Source organism: Dysidea avara, chromosome 10 (genome assembly GCF_963678975.1).
Source record: "Dysidea avara chromosome 10, odDysAvar1.4, whole genome shotgun sequence".
NCBI lineage: Eukaryota > Metazoa > Porifera > Demospongiae > Dictyoceratida > Dysideidae > Dysidea > Dysidea avara.
The window spans coordinates 15,223,537-15,246,589 of NC_089281.1; the positions used below are offsets into that span (position 1 = coordinate 15,223,537).

The 23,053-nt window shown below is 38.8% G+C and overlaps 4 protein-coding genes across 4 annotated transcripts in view; 2 read left to right on the forward strand and 2 right to left on the reverse strand.

Moving 5' to 3' along the window:
- Positions 1-8: 8 nt before the first annotated feature.
- Positions 9-3,633, forward strand: LOC136267942 (uncharacterized). Its single transcript, XM_066063152.1, has 7 exons — positions 9-146; positions 195-232; positions 655-789; positions 1,695-2,110; positions 2,390-2,462; positions 2,511-2,607; positions 2,656-3,633. The coding sequence occupies exons 4-7, from the start codon at positions 1,861-1,863 to the stop codon at positions 2,974-2,976; spliced, it is 741 nt and encodes a 246-aa protein (XP_065919224.1). The 5' UTR covers positions 9-146; positions 195-232; positions 655-789; positions 1,695-1,860; the 3' UTR covers positions 2,977-3,633.
- Positions 3,634-3,782: 149 nt separating this feature from the next.
- On the forward strand, positions 3,783-6,278 carry LOC136236214 (uncharacterized). The gene is made up of 6 exons (XM_066026337.1): positions 3,783-3,905; positions 3,956-3,993; positions 4,468-4,837; positions 5,544-5,616; positions 5,674-5,770; positions 5,818-6,278. The coding sequence occupies exons 1-6, from the start codon at positions 3,827-3,829 to the stop codon at positions 6,169-6,171; spliced, it is 1,011 nt and encodes a 336-aa protein (XP_065882409.1). The 5' UTR covers positions 3,783-3,826; the 3' UTR covers positions 6,172-6,278.
- Positions 6,279-7,029: 751 nt separating this feature from the next.
- Positions 7,030-14,647, reverse strand: LOC136268316 (semaphorin-1A-like). Its single transcript, XM_066063617.1, has 19 exons — positions 14,492-14,647; positions 13,972-14,088; positions 13,710-13,752; positions 13,297-13,405; positions 12,976-13,122; positions 12,838-12,925; positions 12,501-12,626; positions 12,369-12,451; positions 12,285-12,317; positions 11,900-12,035; positions 11,753-11,843; positions 11,497-11,638; positions 11,332-11,441; positions 11,176-11,261; positions 11,041-11,120; positions 9,838-9,891; positions 9,573-9,783; positions 8,083-8,142; positions 7,030-8,030 (listed from the first exon to the last, which is right to left on the reverse strand). Exons 2-19 carry the CDS (start codon positions 14,084-14,086, stop codon positions 7,306-7,308), a joined length of 2,439 nt encoding a protein of 812 aa, XP_065919689.1. The 5' UTR covers positions 14,087-14,088; positions 14,492-14,647; the 3' UTR covers positions 7,030-7,305.
- Positions 14,648-14,894: 247 nt separating this feature from the next.
- The window catches only part of LOC136268037 (DNA polymerase epsilon catalytic subunit A-like), a 38,430-nt gene continuing 30,271 nt past the window's right edge, over positions 14,895-23,053 (reverse strand). Inside the window, exons 52-64 of the mRNA XM_066063268.1 lie at positions 22,660-22,749; positions 22,436-22,603; positions 20,831-20,951; positions 20,481-20,576; positions 20,375-20,434; positions 18,474-18,572; positions 18,334-18,419; positions 17,871-17,955; positions 17,646-17,780; positions 17,513-17,595; positions 17,000-17,132; positions 16,320-16,429; positions 14,895-15,046 (exon numbers count right to left, since the gene is read on the reverse strand). Coding sequence (XP_065919340.1) covers positions 14,965-15,046; positions 16,320-16,429; positions 17,000-17,132; positions 17,513-17,595; positions 17,646-17,780; positions 17,871-17,955; positions 18,334-18,419; positions 18,474-18,572; positions 20,375-20,434; positions 20,481-20,576; positions 20,831-20,951; positions 22,436-22,603; positions 22,660-22,749 — 1,348 coding nt within the window. The 3' untranslated portion in view covers positions 14,895-14,964. The remainder of the gene's footprint in view (positions 15,047-16,319; positions 16,430-16,999; positions 17,133-17,512; positions 17,596-17,645; positions 17,781-17,870; positions 17,956-18,333; positions 18,420-18,473; positions 18,573-20,374; positions 20,435-20,480; positions 20,577-20,830; positions 20,952-22,435; positions 22,604-22,659; positions 22,750-23,053) is intronic.

Below are 23,053 nucleotides of genomic sequence, written 5' to 3' on the forward strand. Positions count from 1 at the left end.
TCCGGGAAATCGAATACATAATATCAAGAGTAAATAATATATTACTAAAGAGGGTGTACCTGAAATGCCGATGATGATGATGCTCGTAACGACGCTGCTGGTGAGCTTGTCCCTCAGGAGTAGAGTAGCTGCTGTGACTGTACAGGGTAAGGATCAATACAACATAAATGGACTTTAAATTTTTGTCTTCGTAGACAATGAATTCATTTCGCTGCAGCAAATTAACACTAAGGTACTATACGTAGCTAAAACATATTAAAAACCGTGTGATGTACTTATGGTAGCTGGTGCGATGTGTCACTAGAATGTGCCATAATAATGCACTTATCAAAGTTTTGCCCCACCTACCACCATGCGGGCAAGGAGGAGACATAGGAGGGGATTTGACCAAATTCTAAGTCTAATCCCCCCACCCTGGGGCAAATTTGGAGGTCTAATCCCCCTCCTATGAGGCCACCATCCATCAGATTTCTCAATCTTTTATTACAAGCATAGATCAAAGCCCCCACCCCTGGGGCTGAATTTTTTGTCTAATCCCCTCGTTATGCCTCTCATTTGCCCGCATGGGGGTAGGTGGGGCAAAACTTTGATAGGTGCATAGCACCTACTAGTCTAGTTATAATAATATTCGGATCATGTTTTCACTGCCCTTAGCAATCAGTGAGAGGAACTCATCAATGCTATATGGATGGGCTAGTCATCTATGTTTGGAGACTACCAGGCATTTGTTTTAGGTGCTAAGGGCCATTCAGTGGAGTGATCCACAAAGAAAAGCTCGTAGCAGCCATGGTACTAAACAGTAAACTGCACATTTTTACGTTGTACCTCACCTTGCAGTATAATATTCTAATTAGGTTAGCATGTGAGAAACATACAGTTCCTGTAGCCGTATTGATGGTGTCCTGTGCATATGTAGCTAGTCTGGCATAGAGACCCTTGCAGTGTCTGACTATGTCAGGCTAATATGTAGCTATCTCAAGAACAGCCGAAAAATTTTAATCTGTTTTTGTACATACTTGCCAACTTAAAAATTAAATCAGAATCAATATGTAATGATCCAGACCATGACAGAGCTGCTTGTATTATAACTCCCAGTGAGTGGAAGTGGCAAAGTGCCACGCTGGGTGATAACTACCAAGGAGTAGCTCTGCTACTGCGCAATAAGTTAGTTATCACCCAGCTTATTGTCCTCCATAGCTACTGTATTTTCCAAGATCTTGCGGTGTACAAAGTGCCATGCGCTAATACGCACGCATGCGAGTTACAAAATTTGGAGTTAAATTGCATGGTTATACCATACAGATACAAATACTGTACTGTCAATCATACTGAACAGCATATAATGATGTGTATGTGTAAAACCGAATCAGCACTCACTCACCTTGCCAGATGCGTGCACATTGTTAACACATGGCACTTCGTATACTGCAAGATCTTGGAAAACTACAGTAGTGATATTAGCTAACCATTGCCAGACATTTCTGTATGTTCTATTAGAAATATTTGACATGTACATTTTTACTGGACATAATTTGATAATATTTGGTGGATTAAGTGGCTTAGAGTGTGGCATTAAAGGTGCTGACAAAGAGCTTTATTTCAACAAACAATAACCCAGATAGTTTTAACTGCTTCCACCGCTGATGCTGACCATTAAATTTTATTACTAAAGTTTTATTTTATGCTCCTTGTAGAAGGATCATTATCTCATATCCAGTGAAGGCAGTGCCTCTCAGTCTGGGATACCAGATCACAAGATATTTTATTACAGCAACATCAGATTTAGTGTGCCAAAGTTGTGGACTGTTGTCACATTGAAGATACTGTCAGAAGATAAAGAGTTTAAGATGACTGTAGTTTATGATGCCGAGCCATACCACACATGCTGGGGACTCATCTCATTCTAGTGACTCACCATTTGATCACTTAATAGATGCATATTACCACCTTGAGCATTCCTTCCTGCATATTATTGATGCTCTAAGGAAATTCATCCACTACAACGATCAAAAGAGTGTTAAGTTGAAACCATTTTACCATCAGTATGTGAGAGTGTGTTATCATGGTCCTAAGCCAACTACCACCTTCTCTGTCACTCTGGAGGAAAACAGTAAGTGCTTAAGGTCTGGCATGATATTTTATCCCCTGTTGTAAATAACCCAGAGTTCTAAGGACTGTATGGTCCTTGCATGTGCAGTAAATTTTGTATCCGCCTTCCTCACTGTTATTGGAGTTAATTACTTTAGTAATCAAGTTGATCCAGGAAAGAATAGTCCAACTGGACAGTTTCTGGCAGTCATAGCCAGTTTAGTTATATAATTTTGTGCATTTGTTATACACTGCAAAGCATACTATGTTTGTGATTGTCAATAATTTGTTATGTTTTTAGTTGATTATATCACATTTCCAAGTTTCCTCATGGCTGGCTCACTAATAGTTTGGTTTGCTCCCCAAGTATCAAGGTGAGTTCATTATTTAGGCATTGCAAGTTCCACACTATCTTCATACAGAAATGTTGATTTTCTATATGGTGTGATTGTCAAAGCAGTTGGGATCACTATATTACCCTTCATTCATGCCTTTATTGTCAGCACCAAAATACGTCAGGTAAGTTATAACAGAATACGTCACTGAATTATAATGGTCATTCACTAGGTGTTCTTGTCATATGGCATCCTTGCTATATTAGTCCTTGGAGTAGGATACTGGTATCGTTTTATTGTCATGGAAGTTGATCTGTTCCACTTTGTCACTTTGGGATCCTTTACAGCGTTGACAGAGATTACCTATTTTAAGGGGATAAATATTTTTGTTCGTGGTTGCAGAAGTGTGTTGAAAGAAGTTCATTTCTTTTGGCTTATTCGGACCATAGGAGGTATTATACTAGTATTTTCAACCCAGTTATGGGCGACTTCATTTTTAATTGTAGCAGTTATGTGCATTGCAGCATATCTCTACAATGGCAGGCAACTCTAGTTTGTTATTGGTCTGTACATGTGTTAATGGTTCTTTTTAAGGATGTAATAATAATATATAAGATTGCAAACATGATGTATACCATCATAATATTATATATAACATATCTTGCATCTCATTTTTATACAGTAAACTGTGTAGTTATGGCAGATCAACCTCTGCAAAAGACATCACTCTGATGTTGCTTGCATCAACTATTAGGAAAATACATTACCCAGTATGTGCATGGTAACTGACCCTGTAACTTAGCATACTGAATTTTTTGTACTGTTTCCTCAGTTTTATATAACTGAATTCACAAATAAAGGTGTCAATGTGCTGACTGAACTGATTTTTGTGAGAACTGTAGCAAACCACTAAGGAACTTACCTCATAGATACCTCTAATTTGTCCCTTTAAAACTACTAACGGAACAGAAGCAATTAAATTTAAATAACTGATCACTGTATAACTTTTAATTATGATCAGCTATGAAGTGTTGTTACTTGTATCTGGGATCCATCATTAGCTACCAGGATACACAATTCAGCAATGGCATGACAACTTAACTGACAGGAGCAGATCATGAAAGTACAGTGAAGTTTGCAGCAGCCAGTAGTAACGTGACAGTGATGAGATCAATCAAGTGATGTCAGAAAACTAACAGGTCACAGTGCATGGATTACACCTTTATATTTTAATATATTGAAGTTGAAGAATAACGGTATTGCTTAGCACAATTCAACAGCTGCACGTGCTTCAGAAAAATGTGATCACAGCTAATATGCATGACCGCTCTATTAGAGTATTTATGTCACACACACGAAGTCTAGTATCCGAAGCTCCGTATTTTATTTGTATATCCGACGAAATGTGGACAGTGACTTTTGTACTGCTGTGTTTAATGTTAATAGCATACTCTGAGAGTAAGAGGACTTTCCATGGAATGGGTGAGTTGTAGTAACTGACTTTCAGGAGTGAGCCACCTTACCTTTTGTAGAATACACACGACCTGTTTCATTACACCAACTAAACAAGGTACAAAACTTGTTTGTGCCATATTATATTGGCGTTAATATGATAATATCTACTATACTTATTACTAGATTATATAGTGTATCTACTGTACTGAAGTTACTGAATAATAATCCAACTAATTAGTACGTTATTAGCCACGCCCACATCCTAATCACGTGACGTTTAAGAGGCAAGTATTTTAGTACTTAAATAGTAGGTGCTGATCTCATAAGTACATTCTGTGAAGTGTGTACCTTGTACGTACTCTGTAGCTAAATGGTTATGATTTCATGAAGTAATGAGGTATTTCAAAATGAAATTCTGCAATCCATTTTATGGTACAACTGTAAGTGAGTGATGGTATAAAAACCTGTGCCTGATAAACAGTTGACTGTACAATTAGGATTGTCGTGTGTGCACGTTATGTGACCATTTGTGATATTTCTCTGCTTCAGTGTATAATTATATCGTACATACTAGTATTATATCAATTAGAACAATTACTATGATATCAGGAGGTCTCATGGGTCTCAAGTAACAGATTATGTTGTGTTTCATTATGATGGAGTTAAGGGTGGACTAGTATGGACTAAACTATGGACTAGTGTAAAGATGAAGATATTGTCAGGTGATAAACAGTTCACAACACTTGTAACTGATGATCCCAACCAGCCACAACAATCTACTTATATTTTCATCACTCCACATAGCCTACTAGATGTGATCTGGAATATTGTTAATACCCTCATGTTTGCAGATGATGAGAAGAGTGTAGAGTTAACACCATTTGGTCAGCAATATGTGAAGGTGTGGTATAATGGTCCCCACCCAACTGCTACCTTCTCTGTCATACTGGAGGAAACTAGTAAGATAGAACACTGTAACTACTGTGTTGTTTAGCATGGCAAACTGGTCTAGATTGTGTGGTCGACGCCATTATTCCTGTCCATACTTTTGCAAACAAAATATATTATATACTTTTGCAAAAAAAAACAGTCAGTGCGTGAGAAATCATATGCCTGTTCATACTTTTTTTGTGAAAAGCAATCACTATGTGAAAAATGTAGAACCTGTATATAGTGTTAAACTGCAGCAACAGTATTAAGACTTCACTGGTAATGTATCTAATATCTGTTGTGATAACTTGAAAGTCTAGTTCAGTCATAAGATACTCTAATAGAACAATCTTTTGAATTGCATAAAACGCTGCACAGTGGCTACTTAGCCAAAATAGTTAATTAATGAAGAATTATTTGGTGGTAATGTGGTCATGCCTGCCAAATGAAAGGTTTAGTTACTGCACCCCTGAGTTAGATAAGTCATTGGTAGATAATAGAAAACCTTTTGAATAAAAAAAATCCAGAAGTTAAATATTAAGTTTTAAACTATAGCTAACAACTTTCTTGTATGTAAAAAGCAAACATTTTCAAGTCGAAAGGAATCAAAAGGTGGCCATGGGAAAGTGACCAATTTAGTCATGCAGGGAACATTTATATTATCACTGCACAAATCTAATTACTATGCGTAGTACATGTATTTTGATTATGTGAACCACATGTTCTTATAACTAGCTGTTGATTACAAGTTTCCTATCTTCCTCATGGTTGGTGCAATTCTGCTGTTGACTGCCTACCCAATGTCCAAGTATGTTAGTGATTAATATTATTATTATTTTATATATTACCTCATCATTGTGCTTAGGAATGTTAACTTCCTATATGGAGTGTTGATAGTGATAGTTGGAATCTTTGTATCACCATTCATCCTGGTGTATGCCATCAGTACAAGAATACGTCATGTAAGTCATGTCTTGTGTGTACCAGTGTGTAACTGGTTATGTTACAGGTGATGTTGTCTTATGCTATTCTCATTGGAGGGTTTGTAACAGTTGTGGCTTGTTATTGGCTGAGCGATGATTTACCTCCTTCAGTTGGGAGATATCGATGGCACATCGCTATTCTTTTCGTAGTAATAACAGAAGTTATTTTTGGAGGAATGAGAATGTTATTTCATACATGCAGAGGAATGGTAGGACGTTGGCAATTCTATAATCTTCTCCAAATTATCGGAGTGCTATTTGTTACATCATCAACGCAACAATGGATCCCTTCACTTCTTATTCTGGTGGCTGTAGTTGTTGGTCTACTGTTCAGGAGAAAGCTATTCAAATTGCTTTGCAGATTCCTCTGTAAAAAGTGAATGACATTTGTATAATTATACAGTTTTATGGGGTGTTGAATGTTTTACGGATCTTTGTAAGCAGACCATATGTTTCTCACACTGTTCATGAATATCTGACTACATAATCATTACTAGTAATTGTTCTTTAAAGCATTACAGTACTTAACTTAGAAACTTTGCATAGCTCTGAACTTCATCTGCTAACACGAGGCTATTATACTTGTAAAGTTGAGCATTGTGCTCTTCAGCAGTGCTCGAAAAAAAATTTTCTAGTGCTTTTTAAGAAATGCCCAATTGTTCCCAAATTATGCCACCGTTATTTTTTAGCCAATAATAAAATTAATAGACTTTTCTCTTTTGGTTCTTCATCTCATATTAATTGTAATTTATCATTTTATCTAGCTGCTTTATAATTGCATAACTGTTCTATTAGAATTTTTCTGACTGCTCTATTGGAGTATCTTGATTTTTTTTCCAGAACCTCCAGTATAATTCTATTCATGCTAGCTAGCATAATTGCCAGCCACATCCCTACAAAGAGATGAAGTAACTATTACACATAGCACAGTTTCTTCATATTAATTGGGAACCTGGTATCAATGCATACTTGATGACATTACAGCTGTACAACCTGTTTGTCATGCACCACCTTGCACAGTATATTATGGCAGGTTGTAAATAGAGTGGGACTGTTCTTCTGAAGGACATTCACAAGTGTAAGCTACAAAGAACAGCAGCAATGACTATGCATGTGTATGTCAATGACTATGGCAGTTCTCTTGTAGATGATGAATCTTGAATAGTTGGCCTTATGTACTCTTATTTTAAGTAACATGCTTACATACAAACACCCAAGCCCCTCCATTTCACTCAACATAATTTCAATAATACTAATAACGTACACTAGAACATACAATAATTCAGGATACACTATACAGTAATAATGGAGCAAGTGACATGACATGTTACCTGTACAATGGCATACGCTAATGGAATATACTATATAGGATGGTACGGTACGAGGTACAAAAATAACATTAATAAAATGTACACCTTGTCTATACCATGTATACAATGTAAGGGTTAGCACGTGCTTTAAAAACAATAATGATTAAAATAGATCTGTTTGTTGGTCGTGCCACATTTTGATGATCAGCAATCTGTTGATTTATGAAGACTGTGATCAAGATCAATACTGTCATTGATTGGGTCATAGTACACTTGTGGTTTCGGTGTTAATGTTGGTTTGGCGGACTCTGGATCAAGGGAATAGTTTGATCCGTAGCGAGCCATGTCTCTATTAGTGACCGGCTCTGAAGTCACTGGTACCATACTAGCTGACCTCATCTTTTGTGGTGATTCAGCCATTTTTAACATCTCAACAGGATGAGCTGTGCGGCGTTGATACAGTGATTGAGATCGGTTACACTTAGCTTCTTTACTGTCATAGCCTGGAGGAGGATCATCAGTTACATCATAATTGTTTTTACTCTTCACAGAGGGAGGGCAGTGACCATTAGGTAACTGACCATTAGGTAAATGTCCATTACGATGGACATGTCCATTCTCATGATAAGGACTAGATTTGAAGTGATCGCTAGCACCAGGTTTGGATGGTTCATTATCATAATGATTAGCTGCTGACTTCTTATGGTCTTCATCACGTGTATACCAGCTCAACTCATCCACCCTTCCATTTGATCCGCTATCACGGCAATGACTGAACACTCCGACCTTGCGATGCCAGGCAAACATAATGACAAAGCCAACTGCCAGTCCAATCAAAAAACCAGTCCCTCCCCCAATTCCAAGCCACGCCCACATGTCATTGCTGCTGCTACCACTACTTGGTTCTGGCCTAACAGTACCTGATGTAGCTACAGAGGGACCACATTACATCAGGGTAACAGTAGGATACTAAACACTTACGAGTCACGATCACTCCACTGCTGGTAGTACCAATGATTGATGATGAAGGGGTGGGTATAGCTACATGACAAGACCACAATAATAAAATTTAGCAGCAGTACAACAAACAATAAACACAAATTACTAATAATGTAGTATTTACACCACTAAATTAATTGTACCAAATGCCTCATTACAAGTAACCTATTTGTGGTTATTACTAATGTATTGTTAGGCCACTGGAGGTATATATTCAATAGTCAATAAGTGTATTAATTTGTGTCAATTATGTTGATTGAAATAATCCATGTTCCCAGGCTATAAGAATGTGTTTGGTGATTAACAACACATCACACTAGTCGAGTGTGGCAACATGTTAGTGGATGATGTCATATGGAGAAATGTGTCCTGTTAATGACCACACATTCCCTCTTTTAACAAGCAACCAAAAATGGTATGAAAAACTGTTAGGACAAACTTACAATCAAGCATTGCTTCAGGTAGTACCTGTATAAGTAGTTAAACAATTGAAATCATTACGTAACCACATTAGTGGATTATGAATTTGGCAAGTAGAGTTATCGAGCATTGGAGTCATGACAATATTTGGCGGGATCTTAGTTTAAGCAGATGTGTCCTAATGTAATGTTGGCAATAATTCCTTGATAATTAAACCACCTACATCTTTGAAGATTAGGACAAACGTTCATTGTTTAAATTCCTTATGCCTAAGCCACTATTTGTAAAAATCCTTTCTCTTGTAAAAAAAAATATCTGAGTTTAACCCACTGCAAAGTTTGAAATCGTTGTACTTTTTTTTGCCAATTGGACTGTTTGGTTGAAAATCAATTTTTGTCCCAGTGCTACCATAGATTTAAGTGATCAACTGCTGGATCACTACATTTCACAGAAAACAATCACTGAATCATACATTTGGCTCACTATTAGGCAATGGAGGTGATAATATAATGGGTCAAGCCTGTCTGAGGTGATCAAGAAATGGCATTGCCTAAGGGCAGATAGCCTAATGGGACAAAGAAATATTTGTTGATGGGAACATAATTATAACAGGGAGTGATGACATCATCATGTACACACCTCCATATCACATGACTGGTATTGAAACTACAACAAAATATTTGTGGCTTCCTGTGTGTACAAAAGGTCATCAAAAACTAAATAATAATTTATTCAAGACCAGCAGCACCACTTAGCAGGTGTCACTTAACAAAACATTATTAAATTTATGGATGGGATGGAACACACTATGTATTTGAAGTTAGGGAGTAGCTAGTTAGGGAGGGAGTAGATAGCTATTAGCCTAGGTCAGTTCTAACCTTTTCCCTACAACAACAGCACTACCAGTTTTTTAGTTCTTTGCATAAGTAATCTGAGATGTACAGTAAAAGCATGTACTGTTTACATAAAACATAAAGGCCTAACAGAAATGTCAACCATTACTGTGCCTATGCTAGCCACACACCACTATGCTAGATAGCTACGCTCCTCACCTGTGATGGGACAGTTTGCTACACCACCAGTGATATTCTGCATTGAGCTATTCTGATTGGCTGTATTCACCCCGACACACTTAGCTTGTTCAATATTGTATGCACAATATGGGTCCATGGATCCTACACACTCTGTACAGCTCATATAAGCAGAGCAGTCTAACGGGTTTATCCGGATTAGCCTGGCTGGTGTGGATACATATAGCATGTCCTGTAGGATCATGTGAGCAGTAAACATCACAATGGTATGCTTTCTTCCACTTACCTGTCCATTTGATTGGTAGTATTGCATATGGTTGACTCTGTAATCTGATTGGTCCTATAGAAAGCAGGAAAGGCTGTATAATGTGTATGCATGCATATAATAGATTACAAACATTTGTGTAATATTTGCAAAAGGACCTTCAAGCAAAAATGATATACATTAATGCTTCAAAAGATGCTGAATTATGTCAGATTTAAGTCCAGTGAGCATAGATTGTCACAATGGAGATTGCTAGCTTTCCTCAATTGTATAGTTGCCAGGTGGAACATAACAAGAACAAGACAATCAATCATGTAGTAGTTGTGAGAACCAATTGCTAAGCAACTACAAGCAAATTATTTTTGTCTCTTAAAACTTTATGTTTTCTACTGCTACTTGTCTTGTTCTTGTTAAACTCCACCTGAGAGCAATAAACAGTGGCTCAATTTCATTAGACAGAACATCAGACACTTCAGGACTATTATGTCATCAGTTAGGAGAAGTTTAAAAGAGATCTTTCACTGTGTAGGCAAGTCAGACAAGTCTCCTCGTTGACATTAGATACACGAAGGGAGCTACTGGGAATAATACAACACCCACACACAATGTAGTGGGATAGCTTCACAGTTTCATGGACCACATATAAACAAGTTTATAAGGATGGGTCACCCTCAACAGTTCTCCTACTGAACACTTAACCACCCTGGTCATTGTTGCCACAATCATTGATTATCATAATACCAGCTATCATATGGTCCAGTGAATGTCCACAATAATACAGTTGAACAGTATTGTCCTTAGTCTACCACAAGGATATTAAACAATAGTCACTGAAGGTGTCTCTTAAAAGGTTGGCCTTTATTAGGAGAATAGTTGAGTCCACAGAGGAACTAGACGAAGTAGGTAGCCATATTAGGTCACTTTATAGAGGTAGTCAAGAGGTGACCTCACTGGTGACATGTTGGTCAATAGAGGCTTCACTCTACAAGAGCCTTCATCCTTATATGGAAGTATACAAGGACCCATAACAAGAGGTAGCATCACTCAGGCCATGACATGTCACTATACAAGTGATGTCTTATATCATAACACAGGGTCACAGATTGAACTATAGCGATTTTAATGTTTTGATGGTTCTTGGGGCAACGATATTATAATTTTTCTTATGAAGTTTGAGTATTAATCCCAACATTGTACCTTACAAACACTCTACCCTGCACTCACCAATTCTATGATATCATGTTCTACTGACTTCTGTCTACTTCGTCGTGACACGTAACTGACTTTGGCAATCTGCATGTTACCTACAGGGGGTGGTGTGTTATGGAGGGAGCACAAGTACTGAATATAAATTGTTACCTTCATCATCTTGTACAGCAATGAACATCACTTCATATCTGATACCATCTAGTGCTGTTACCTGACCCACTGCTATCTTCTGAAACCTGTAGCAGTTACATACAATGACACATGGTATGTATGACACACTGTGTACACACAATATACAAAACCTACCGATAGCCATTCTTCAAATACAGTGGGGAGGAGGCAGGGTTCAACTGTTCCACGTCATTATACATCACAATGTCCCTCTCTGCCTCTTGTAGGCTACGACCTTGTGAGCACTATAATAAGGAGGTGTGTGACATTACTCAGGGATCACAGTGACTCAATCCTCACATTAATAGGTCTACTATTGGTAGATCTGCTCCATACATTGTTGGGTGTTCTAGTGAGGTAATCTCCTTGAAATACTGTAGTAATGTCATTCTCAGTGTGGTCAAATGAGAACACACACACAGCAGACCCTACTGGCCCATTCCTGTAGGTAACATGATCAAACATAGTCTAATAATCTTGTTATGATCAACCTCTAACTAAACACATTCACAGTTTAATAGTTGTGTTATCAATGTGGTTGTCTGTTACGACTAACCCAGAGTTTTGGAAGACGCCATATAACAACTTTGGTCTCACTGATGACTCTATTGCATTGTATGTACCACTGTCCACCACAGTCGTATCATCTGTATTGTACAAGGGATCATGTGATTGTTGTGACATGCCCCGAGGAGGGACTTACACAAGTCATTAAAGAAGAAAGACACATCTCTGTAACGTTGTTCAGCTGTAGATAACCCCTCTACTTCACAACGAACACTAGACTTGAGGTATGTTTGGAAGATCTGCTGCCTCCCAGTGAACACTCCAGCATCACTCTGTAATGACACTTGATGAGACTACAAATACACTGAATAGTACAATAGAACCTCTCCATAACGGACACTTTGGGCCAAAATATTTAGTCAATTTTGTTACAGTACAAATTCTTCTTTCAAAGGTAAATTTTGTGTATGTTACGTATTAGATCAACTTTTTTTGTCTTTACTATGGAGGCCATTTCTATTGTGTCCTTAATTTGACAGGTTTGAGAGAGGCATCACTGTATAACAATGCTGGTTACTAACCTTACATACTCTAGCAACACGGGACCGCACCTCCTATACAACACAACATAACACACCATTAACAAGACGGCCATCACCACTCACAGCAGGGTTAATCTCAACTGGTATCTCCCTCAAGAAGGTGTACACGTACTCTCCCAACTCATACATGTCCACAAATGATGATGCTGTGAATGAGACTGCATGCAGGTATGTATAGTTAGTTAACATGGTTACCTTTTAGCCAGAAGACACTGTTCACAATGGTGGCATGGAAAACACGTCCATTAAATGGCGTACGAGATTGTGAAACTGCACCATCCTCTGCTCCATCTGTTATAGTACCCACCCATAGTGTGGTGTCTATAGTGACAGCAAATGTGTCATTACTCTACCCCCACCCAATGACAGGAGCACACAAATTACACAACCCTACAATACGCTATCCCATGCCAGCACTGCACACGCACATAGAGTTTGCAGTGCTGGTTCACTGCAAACTCCAGTGTGTGCAGTGCTGGTTGACACTCCCACAACTTTGCTGACAATATCAACAGATAATATTGCAACTTACTGGACTCCACAAAAGCTGTGCCAGTCTCAGCTAGTTGAGGACAAAATCCTGCACCAGTTTGGTTCTTTACCAGTGACAGATTGGATACCTACAAGAGGAATCAAACTATCAGCCCCATCCCCACAAATGCACACCCACCAGTCGATATTGACAAATCGGGGACAAGAAATTAGTACTGCAAGCAATAAAAGTATCATTAGCACTGGCGTTACTGCCCTCTCCCACGATGGTGAGGTCTCCACGAGGGAACACTATGGTACGATGGTAATTGTGGCAGTTGGCATCCTGTAAGAATAATATGTATAATATTATGTCAGGGCGTGTCTACCATGTGTGTGTGCTAAGTACTCTATAGACAACTATTGTGACTGACAGTTTGATGGTGACAAACACAGACACACCACATTACAAACACACACATATAATGTCACAAGTAAACAAACACACACATAAACACACCTTGTCGATTGTATTTGTTGACCTGTGACAAGATTGGTTCATTACAGGGTCAAACGACTCAACATGCTGAAGTTCTTCAAGGTCTAATGTCAGCTGTACAATCCCATTTCTGAAGGGAAGAAGACATACCATTCAATAGTATAAAATAAGTCATCACCATTTATCCCTTGAGAGTCATCAACACCTTATTCAACAGGACATGCCCCAGCAATCAACACCAGCTTTACTAACCTAACTTGTCAAAAAGCTACTATTTGACAAGCCAGTAAAAAGGTGATGTCTTTAATGAGGTGTCACAGCATTAGACCAGCCCCTAACTTAATGTGGCCTTGTTTACTAGCAAACAACAGACATCCCATATTGTGTACAACACAGCCTCAGGGGTATGTCAACATGACAAAACAAACACTTACCTAATTCCAGTGTAGATGGTTTGGTTGTATATGGCAAAATGATCTGCAATTAAATAAAATCTGATCACCTTGTACAGGGTAAGCAATGAATAACAGGCGCTACTTATCAGTAAACATTCTCTGTGGTGTGTGATCATTTTCACAGCTCCAAACAGATGGTGTTTAATGACTTGTGCATGCAATAATAGGCTTAACATTACAGTAATATTTGTCATGGAACTCAAGTTTATTCATAGAGTCTAAAATGATAATAATTAATTACCTGGATAGTTCATAGTGGCGTAGCATACTGCTCCGCTGCATGTTGGACTGGACGACACCACGCCTGCTACTACTGCGCACAACACTAGCGACACTCCGAATAACCTCAATAACATTTCTGTGTGATAGAACAACAACGTATAGTGATTGATCGATCCTTCAGTAAACCCGTCCCTTCTTTTTACAGCTATGCTTTGATGAGTATCAGTAAATTGTTAACCCACTGGTGAGAACCTGTGACTAAAGCCTGTAAAAAAGGCAAGTCACGATCTTGATTTTAAACTTCAGTTATTGAATACAGTAAAAAAATTTAGTGATTTGATCCTCCAGCAACATACACATAATGTCCCATACAACATTAGCTGTTCAGCAGCTACTCAGTAATGTTAAATGTGTAGAATGGTCCTCTGCACAACTCTTTGTTGACTTTGAATTGTGCATGACTCGCGCGAGCAATTCAGCCACGCCACATCTCGTGGCGGTGTGTATCTCATTTAACAGCGCTCATACCCACCACTCACCTCTAGCACAAAAACTGATCCTTCACAATCAACACAACACGCACCAGCCAACACTAATCGCTATAACGTCTATACTACTACACACTACCCGCACAACATATCCATTATTACATTAGGTTGTGACGTCATCACTCAAGTAAGCGCATGATACCGGTAATTCATTCATCGCTATCCCATTAGAGTTAACTGGGAGTCCGATACCGTATAGCCTAAATAATTCCGGGGGGGAAATTTTTGCGGTTTTGGGGGGTATCAGCAAAGATTTTAGCCTTGAAATATTTACACCTCCATATAGTATAATACATTTTGGGAGTCCAGGAAAATTTTATGTTTTGAAATATTTGCTCCTCAAAACATTTAGGCTATACAGTAGTAAACTCAGTTGATGGAAGTTCCCCATAAAACTAATCAATTATATAATTTCATTCTCAAAAATAAGGTTATACAATTCAATAAGTACACAGTTAATATAATCATGTATTAGCAGTGAGGTTTATCTGGTTGACAGTTAGTATCCAATTGATGGTATCACCTAGTAACATCATATGGTGTTCCCTGTACAATACACACAACACAGCTGGATTATATGATTAACTGACAGCAGGATAAACCACTATACACTAAACTAATATTAGCTGTCATGTGATGCAGCTATAGGAATCCAGCAGGACTGACAATGCATATAATGTAGTTACTAGAAGACTGTTTCATTGTTGGCTGTTTACAGCGGAGCCACATTAAAAGAATACTCTGAAATGTTTTGATAATCAGAGATGATTACATTATTAAGTGACCTGATTTCAGGGGTCTAAAAGTGTCCGATATAAATCTGTATAAGCTAGTGACATAATCGTCAAACTTTTCTCGCCAAAATCCTATAAATATAGAAAATTCAAAAGTTTCCTCCCACCAATTTTTCCCAGCTTATACAGTGTATGGATAAGTGCTCTAATTGTCAAGATGTCTTTATTAGTGTAGAGGTGTTCTGATTTCAGGGTGTGCACAATGGAGAGGTTACTCCTACTATTGCCCTATAAAATTCCATCACAAAAATTTGGTCATGTTTTGTACCAACCACCTGAATCACGTCAATATCATTTAGGGACAATTTTTCACTTGAAAAGTGCACCATTCAATAGAGGATATCCTTATTAACAAGTATTCATTCAATGTTTTCAACAAGGGTCACATCTAGTTCCCTCTCTAGCCATGCAGCCATAGCAAGGACCTAGCTTTAACAACAACTGAACCATGCACCTGTACACAACACCTGTGTGTTAGTTACCCTGTCACTATACAGGCCACTGTACCCTAACAAAGTCCCATTGGTTATAGGGAAACATGCCATATGATAATAGTGCTAGCTGCTAGCTTCTATTGGGTTCCATTGTTCAGCTATAGTCACTATAAGGTGGTATATCTCCCCACAGAACACTTATAATGTATCAGGATGTCCTTCATGACTTCTGAACACATATTGATGACCAGTGAGTTTATTGGCATAACAGAAGAGCTATATCAAGTGTATAGTGTTCTCAATGTGTTAACGTAACTTGTGGAGTAGAAACAGTTAATGTATTGTACATGTGTAGTGTAAAATGGGGATACAATACACCTAGCAGTTCTTATGGGAATAGGGGGCATTAACTGGTCTAGTGCCTTGTCCTGTCCCCAGGATATATGCAAGCACCTCAGTAGTATACAGGTAGTGATTGTGAAAATTACAGTCACAGGCTTGTGTGTGCGTGTGCGTGCATGCATGCGTACATGTGCATCACAGTTGTGGTGTGTACAAACATAATCAAATGGTCACAACCTTGTGACTTACTTTGCAATGCTATCAAACATTATTAGTTGTTCAATCAGCTTCTCAGAAGAGCTAGTCTTACAGAAGTCTCCAGCACAAGTGCAGTACTCCCTCATGTTATTGTCCTTCACCTACGCCAGTACAATATAGTAACATGAGCCAGATTACACCAACAACTGATCAATTAGTTGTAATGTGATACAGTATAGTTGTCGTCTGGTGTGTTATGTGCTGTGTGTCACTGTTACCCCTGTAGTATGTCACACAGTGTGTGCCATGTACCCTATAGTACATGCCATTTACACAGTAGTTTGGTAGGGAATACACAGAACTTGAGTAATATGGAACCAGTGTCTAGGCGACCTGTTTTCCTGTCAGTTGGATGTCCTCAAGTGTCCAACAGGTTTATGTAGGTTTATTAAACAGGTTTATGTAGACGCTATGTTCCAGCATAGTGTCTATTCTTATCCTCAGCCATTAAGTGCATCTCATCCACCTGTCATGGTTTCTCTCTTGACAGTGGGTATGGTGCAAGTAACTACATGCATCATACTACTGTGGTATAGAGTGTTTCAAAGCATATTGCAGTTTACCCCTACAATCATGTATGGGGCTAAGTATATGTGTACCTTAACCCAAGCACTAACGTGTATCTATGTCAGTACATTTTGATTATGTACTTGTAACTATGTCCCACTTACCCCCTGACATCTGGCACACTGCAGATCTTGTAAGACGTAGGAGAGTGACAGACGTTGGACAGCCTCTACTAGTCGTTGCTCAATCACCATGGCATTGTACTCATTGCCGCAGTGAGAACAACACCATGAGGACCTGCAAAAAACACTACTGAAATTGTCTGTCATCTGTTGTGTCATACACAGGAGGCTTCACTGCATCAATACTAATAAGACTGAACCAGTATGGGCTCCATTATAACAACTGGTGGGGCTACATATTCAATTTCAACGCTACCCAGTAACAACATGTCAATACAACAATGAGTGCCAGTGGGTTTCTAGGACTTGCAACCAGAGGGGCCAAAATAGGGCTTTCCCAAAATCAAGAGGGATTAAGTACACTTAATGGTGTCTGGAAGTAAACCCTTAAGAAACATAACCAAATAGCCATCATGATGTTGAATTTAACAGTGATTTTACCCAATTTTGACAGTACTAAACACCAGTACTTAGCCCATCCCTAGGGTAGATTACCTTCCTGTGACTTCATCTAGTTGAGAACAGGGATCTCGACACAAGTCAACATCCCTACAGTGGTTACAGTTGTCACAAATAACCTGGGGGCATATACAATGTGTCATTTGATGTCACACACAGTGGGTCACACCTCAGGCAAGATATAGGAGTACCCAGGGTTAGTGAATATTGCGTCTCTGGAAAACTCTCGTATACCAATTAGCTGTAGCAGATCTCGTCGTAACTTAGCAACCTGATGTTGTGTACCAGAATCCAGTGATAATACCTTGAATGGGAATAGAAACCGGTCATAATAACATTATGAGAAATTGCAAAGCCAGTTAACAAAATGGCTACCTGTTACCATGGTACCCACCTTGCAAATGTACTTCACTAGCTGCAAGACGGGATTATCAGGACCCTGCTGTCCTCCAATTGTTTGGTGCACCTTCTGTATTATTCTATATAAATAATTTCATGATATCACACTGACACAGACACGTACAAGTTTACCATAAAATTTGATATTGCTCTACACTAATATGAAATTATCTGCTTTGAGCCCACACATTTGACTGATTACATCAGTACCTTAATATTCCCAAACTAAGGCTGGCATCAAGGCTGGGACTATACAGATTTAGGCTGGACAATTAGTGCTAGACTTCAAAGCCATGAGTAGTACAGATGCGTTTGAATGTTGATTTCATTCCCACAGGGACTGTCACATTTACTTGGTTAAACTACTATTAGCCTAGTGTCAAAAAGCAACACATTCACATACAGTTGTCTGAGCTTGACTGAGACATTCTGAGACTACTACAAATAACATGACTGACGTGAACAATTGTTCTGTCATTTCATTGGTGATTCTCTGTTGACAATATGTCACCAGCGTTGCCATGGTAGTGGCATCCCTAGTGACCTACAAGTAGACCATGTAACCATGACAACCATAAATGCTCTACTGTTCTCTCACTTGTGATTGGCTAGATTGTGTTCTCCTACTTGGTGTGCTGATTTGCTGCACATCACAAAGATGTTGATATAATGAATTGATGTGTCCTGCTATGACCACCTGTACATAGAAATAATAATAATATTTGATAAGACCATGTGGTGTTCCATTGGTCCAACATGAACACAAATGGCTCCATAGTTTTTGCTTCATTTTTACCAGCACTAGTTTAGTTGTGTAGCTAATGCACTTCAAATGATCTAGTGGTATACTACGCAGATGAGCCAGTTGTTCAGGGTATAAATACCTATTAACCTTGATGTATATTATTTCACAGGTGATAGTACACAGACCTTGTAGTCAGTACTTACACTACAACCTACAACATGTATACATATGGCTTCAAGCTACTCCATAGTACATCAGCCGACCTGGAACTCGATAATAACCAATAATCAGAACCACAAATGGTACTGTTAGAGTATAGTGTTTAAAGCAATTTCAGATAGTTGAGAAATGTATTACGCTACAACAACACTACAATGTACACACATACTACATAAGAACCCAACACAACAGTGTAACAGGTTAATACTGAAATAACAAACTAGCTACATAGATGAGAAAGTCAATTACGTTCAATTACAAGTCATGTATAGCACCAAAAACATCATAAGTGTGAATACTAGGAGACATGTCAGATGAAGCTCTTTTAAGGTAATCAGTTTAGCAAGACTTTAGACCTAACTTGTAAACAACTACAGCCACACAAAGACACTTGGGACTCTCACTACACAGCTGCTCACAAGGTATACTATCAGGGGAGGATAGTCAAGCGTCGTCGATCTCAAAGTTGAAGCAATTCTTCAGAATGATACCAAATATTTTTAAAGGACAAATTGTATATTCACATCATATGTGTACCTCAACAAACCTTCTCAGCACAACTAGACACCTGATGCCAGCTTGGTTGTGCAATGACACATCATGAGGTTATGACATCACATGACTCACCACCACTGGAACAACATTGAGGTTCTAATACTACTTGTGCAACAACAAATTTAAAACGGAATCATGAGACCTCTCTATATGATTGGTCAAAAATTCAAAATCTTACGCATGTGTAGTTTTTGTTGTGGAAGAATCTACAAGAACCTCTGTACCAGACTAGAGGCAGTTGGTCATGTGTCATTACCTCATGATGTGTGTTTACACAACCAAGCAGAGTACCAGGTGTTAGTTGCTAGGAAAACAATGTGTTGTGCTGAGTGCTGGGATGCACATGGCATAGATACACAATTTGTCCGAATACTTGATCTGAAGTGAAGTGTCTTAGTTCAACATTTCCTTGAGATTATGAGATGAATGCAACCCATCTCTTCTGATACCAGTCCACACCAAATTGCTGGCACACACACACACACGACCATCCCTTTACAAGTAGCAGTCAGTGGTCTTGCTCAAAGACATGATTGATCATATTTTTGTTGGGTGGAATGAAAACAAACAATGTCACTGTTTGCTAACAGTGACGGCATGAATGACAGTTATACATGAACACTCTATAGCAATGCACAATATAAGCTACACTACACACGCTACACACCTAGGTGAGGGACGCTGAATAATCTAGTTATGTACAAGACCTCAAGTGAGTGGACTTTCAGGAGAATGGATATGGGCCATGGACAATAGCAGGGACCTGCGTAGTAACCTGGTTCAGAAGCAGAAGCATTCTCTTTCACATCATTAGGCATGATGTAAGCTTTGTTAGCTTGCAAAACCAACATGAAGGGACCCTACCTGGTCTGCTGCCTGCCATTACCAAAAGGTGGAGTGTTATCAGAAGGAGGTTGGCAGCACAGACACAGGCGCATGTACGCACGCACGCACACACACAAACATACACACAGACCGACCTGGAACAATTGCTGACACATTTTAGGGAGGAACTTAGCCATCATCCAGTTCATTTCAACCTGTTGCATCATGTTATGTCACAGTTAATAGTTACAACAAGCTCACCTGATCTCCTTCCTCCTCCTCTTCCATACTAATATCTGCAGCATCAGCCCCACCCACTCCCTGAGGGAGTTTCCCTCGGACACCTCCATTATTAGCCTGTAATGACATCAGGTGATGCCATGATAAGGATCATGCAAGGGACAAAGTTTTGGAGCCTTTTGGAGCCTTTATAAAACTATTTTCAAGCTCAGAGGATTCCTACACATCTACTTTATAAAAAAAATCTGTCCACCCACATTGCTATAGCAAGCGTTAGTGGGTGAGAAAGTTTAAGTTTGGGCACCAAAAGTTGACATTGTTACAGTGACACAAAATCAATGCAAAATTTATCTGTTTAGCCCACTGTTCACCTGGTCCATCCACATAAGGTAACTCCAACATGATGTCGGTTCTATACTGAGGGCCTTGAATAACTCCTTAGAATGAATACTCTCCAATATGAACTGGGCATAAGCACACGCGTCTTCAATCCTGTTTACAAGAGAAACCAACCACATTACATGTACAACTTGTATAGGAAGCAGAGGAGGTTGGACACAATATAAACGCTTCTGAAATTTATTACTGTTAATTGCATATTTCTAATATGTGACGAGGAGTAAGTGATAGAAGAAGTGTTTAGCAATATCCACACCACGTTACCTTGTGCTTCTTAAGATGAACAACAAATTGTTATTGCAAGGCGGGTGTGCGAGTTTCTAATTCTCTTTTCGATTCTCTGTGAGGTCAAACTAGCGGCGTCTGCTCTTCTTTTCAATACCCTGAGAGGCTTTGTTAGCATGCACATTGCTTTCTTCGACAATTATTGTGCTTAAATACATGTACATAAGACGTCCCTATAGCATTACACATGGATTCCACCCAGTAAATGCTTACACACGCAATCCCCATAGATTTCAAGAGTGATTTACGTGCCTGGAGTAGTGGGGTTGAATGGGGTTGACTGGTTGAATAGACTAAACTTGAAGTGCACTCTCGAATGGTATTTGTGAAAACTTTCGTGAACGCTTGGTTAAACTTTCAATACAAAATGTATGCGCTCATGTGTGCGTGTCCAACCTCCTCTGTATAGGAAGCAAAATAAATTGCTGAGAGTGAGCAATAAAATCTGCAGGGGTCGCTATCCCATGACATGTGCAAACCATATGCTGTGGCTGTGAGAATAGTGGCTTCTATACAATTGGGCAGTATGAACACTAACAAAGGTAAAATATAATTTGGAAACCTTATAAAACTTCAATTCCTCATCCAAATGTGTTTTCATGTATCAGTTTAGTCCCTACTAAACTCAATAGTTTTGGAATGTGACAATTTTTTCCCTAAACTAAATCCCTCTAATTCCCAACCAGCTTGACTGGCAGCTACACAAACACCTTCCTTGTTAACATTCACATCTTCCTGCTATCATACAAATGTGACGAGTAATAAAATTGGACCACTTTAAAGTTGTAGGCATTCATCACGTTTTAACTTGTGTAAATTTGGACTAGTATGTTACATCAGATATTTAAAGAGGAAGCTGTGTGACTGTGTAACCAAACACAGTCTGCATAGTGACATTTGTAAATCCTTTTGTCACATTCTCGATAAGCATGGATCATGTAGCACTTGGTTCTTAGCTAGGGAAGTTGTATTGGGTTGGGGTGTTTGTGAGGGATCTGGGACACATATGTCTTGGGATGTACCGATTCACACATTAGAGTACTACTGGGGATGGTTAAACTTTTAGATTATGAGAAGTTAATATGTTTAGTGCGCAAGGTCATAATATTATGAACCTTCATGCTAGAAGACTAGTTGTTGAATATCTGCAAAACCTTTCAGATTCTAGCACCAGCTGCAGAAAAGATACATGGGAAACTACATACCTGTATCTGCCAACTTTTACAATAGAAAAGGTATTATGACTATTTCATAAAGTTTGCACCTTGCGCACAAAATCACAACACACTAACCTTCTCTTTTTAGTGCAAACTATGATCTTATTGAAGTTAGCATAAACGATGGTGGACCCGAGGTGTTTGAACTCTGCAATCAGCTGGAGGAATAGCTTCTTCATCAAACCATGGACCAGTCGGCACAGCGATGGTTCATACAGGAGAACTGAAGGCGTGTGCAGCCATCTGGGGGTGGAGCATCACAAATCACATCCACTTAATGCAGTAGTAGCTACACCTACCGGTAGAAATGCTGCAGCTGCACATCGGCAAAATAATTATGGTTGACAGTGACCTCATGAAGCCAGGCACTAACCATACTCTTCAATATCCTAATATGAAACATTACATCACCATGAATTAGACAATATCACCTGTTGACATTATAGCTTAAAATCATGTGAAATTTCATTTTCAAAGAGACCTGTTTTGCAAGAAACCACAGAACAGAAGCCTGTAGGTACTAAGGCAACAATTATAAAAACTTCCCAATGACGTACATCTGATTCTATTCTACTGTATTGTTATTTTTGAAACAAACTTTAATGATGTATCAGCATATTTTTCCAGCTAGGCAAACTATTATGATGTGAATCATACAGTACAATAGTAGTGTATAGTAAGGAACACAAAGGA

Coding starts and splice junctions, on each gene's coding strand:
- LOC136268316 (XM_066063617.1), bottom strand. CDS start 14,086: ATGTTATTGAGGTTATTCGGAGTGTCGCTAGTGTTGTGCGCAGTAGTA. Junction 13,406..13,709: donor ACCATCTACACTGGAATTAG/GTAAGTGTTTGT, acceptor TCTTCCCTTCAG/AAATGGGATTGTACAGCTGA. Junction 12,627..12,837: donor CACAGCTTTTGTGGAGTCCA/GTAAGTTGCAAT, acceptor CTGTCACTATAG/ACACCACACTATGGGTGGGT.
- LOC136267942 (XM_066063152.1), top strand. CDS start 1,861: ATGATGCCGAGCCATACCACACATGCTGGGGACTCATCTCATTCTAGT. Junction 2,463..2,510: donor TTTGCTCCCCAAGTATCAAG/GTGAGTTCATTA, acceptor ATCTTCATACAG/AAATGTTGATTTTCTATATG. Junction 2,608..2,655: donor TCAGCACCAAAATACGTCAG/GTAAGTTATAAC, acceptor GTCATTCACTAG/GTGTTCTTGTCATATGGCAT.
- LOC136236214 (XM_066026337.1), top strand. CDS start 3,827: ATGTGGACAGTGACTTTTGTACTGCTGTGTTTAATGTTAATAGCATAC. Junction 3,994..4,467: donor CATTACACCAACTAAACAAG/GTACAAAACTTG, acceptor TATATCAATTAG/AACAATTACTATGATATCAG. Junction 4,838..5,543: donor TGTCATACTGGAGGAAACTA/GTAAGATAGAAC, acceptor TCTTATAACTAG/CTGTTGATTACAAGTTTCCT.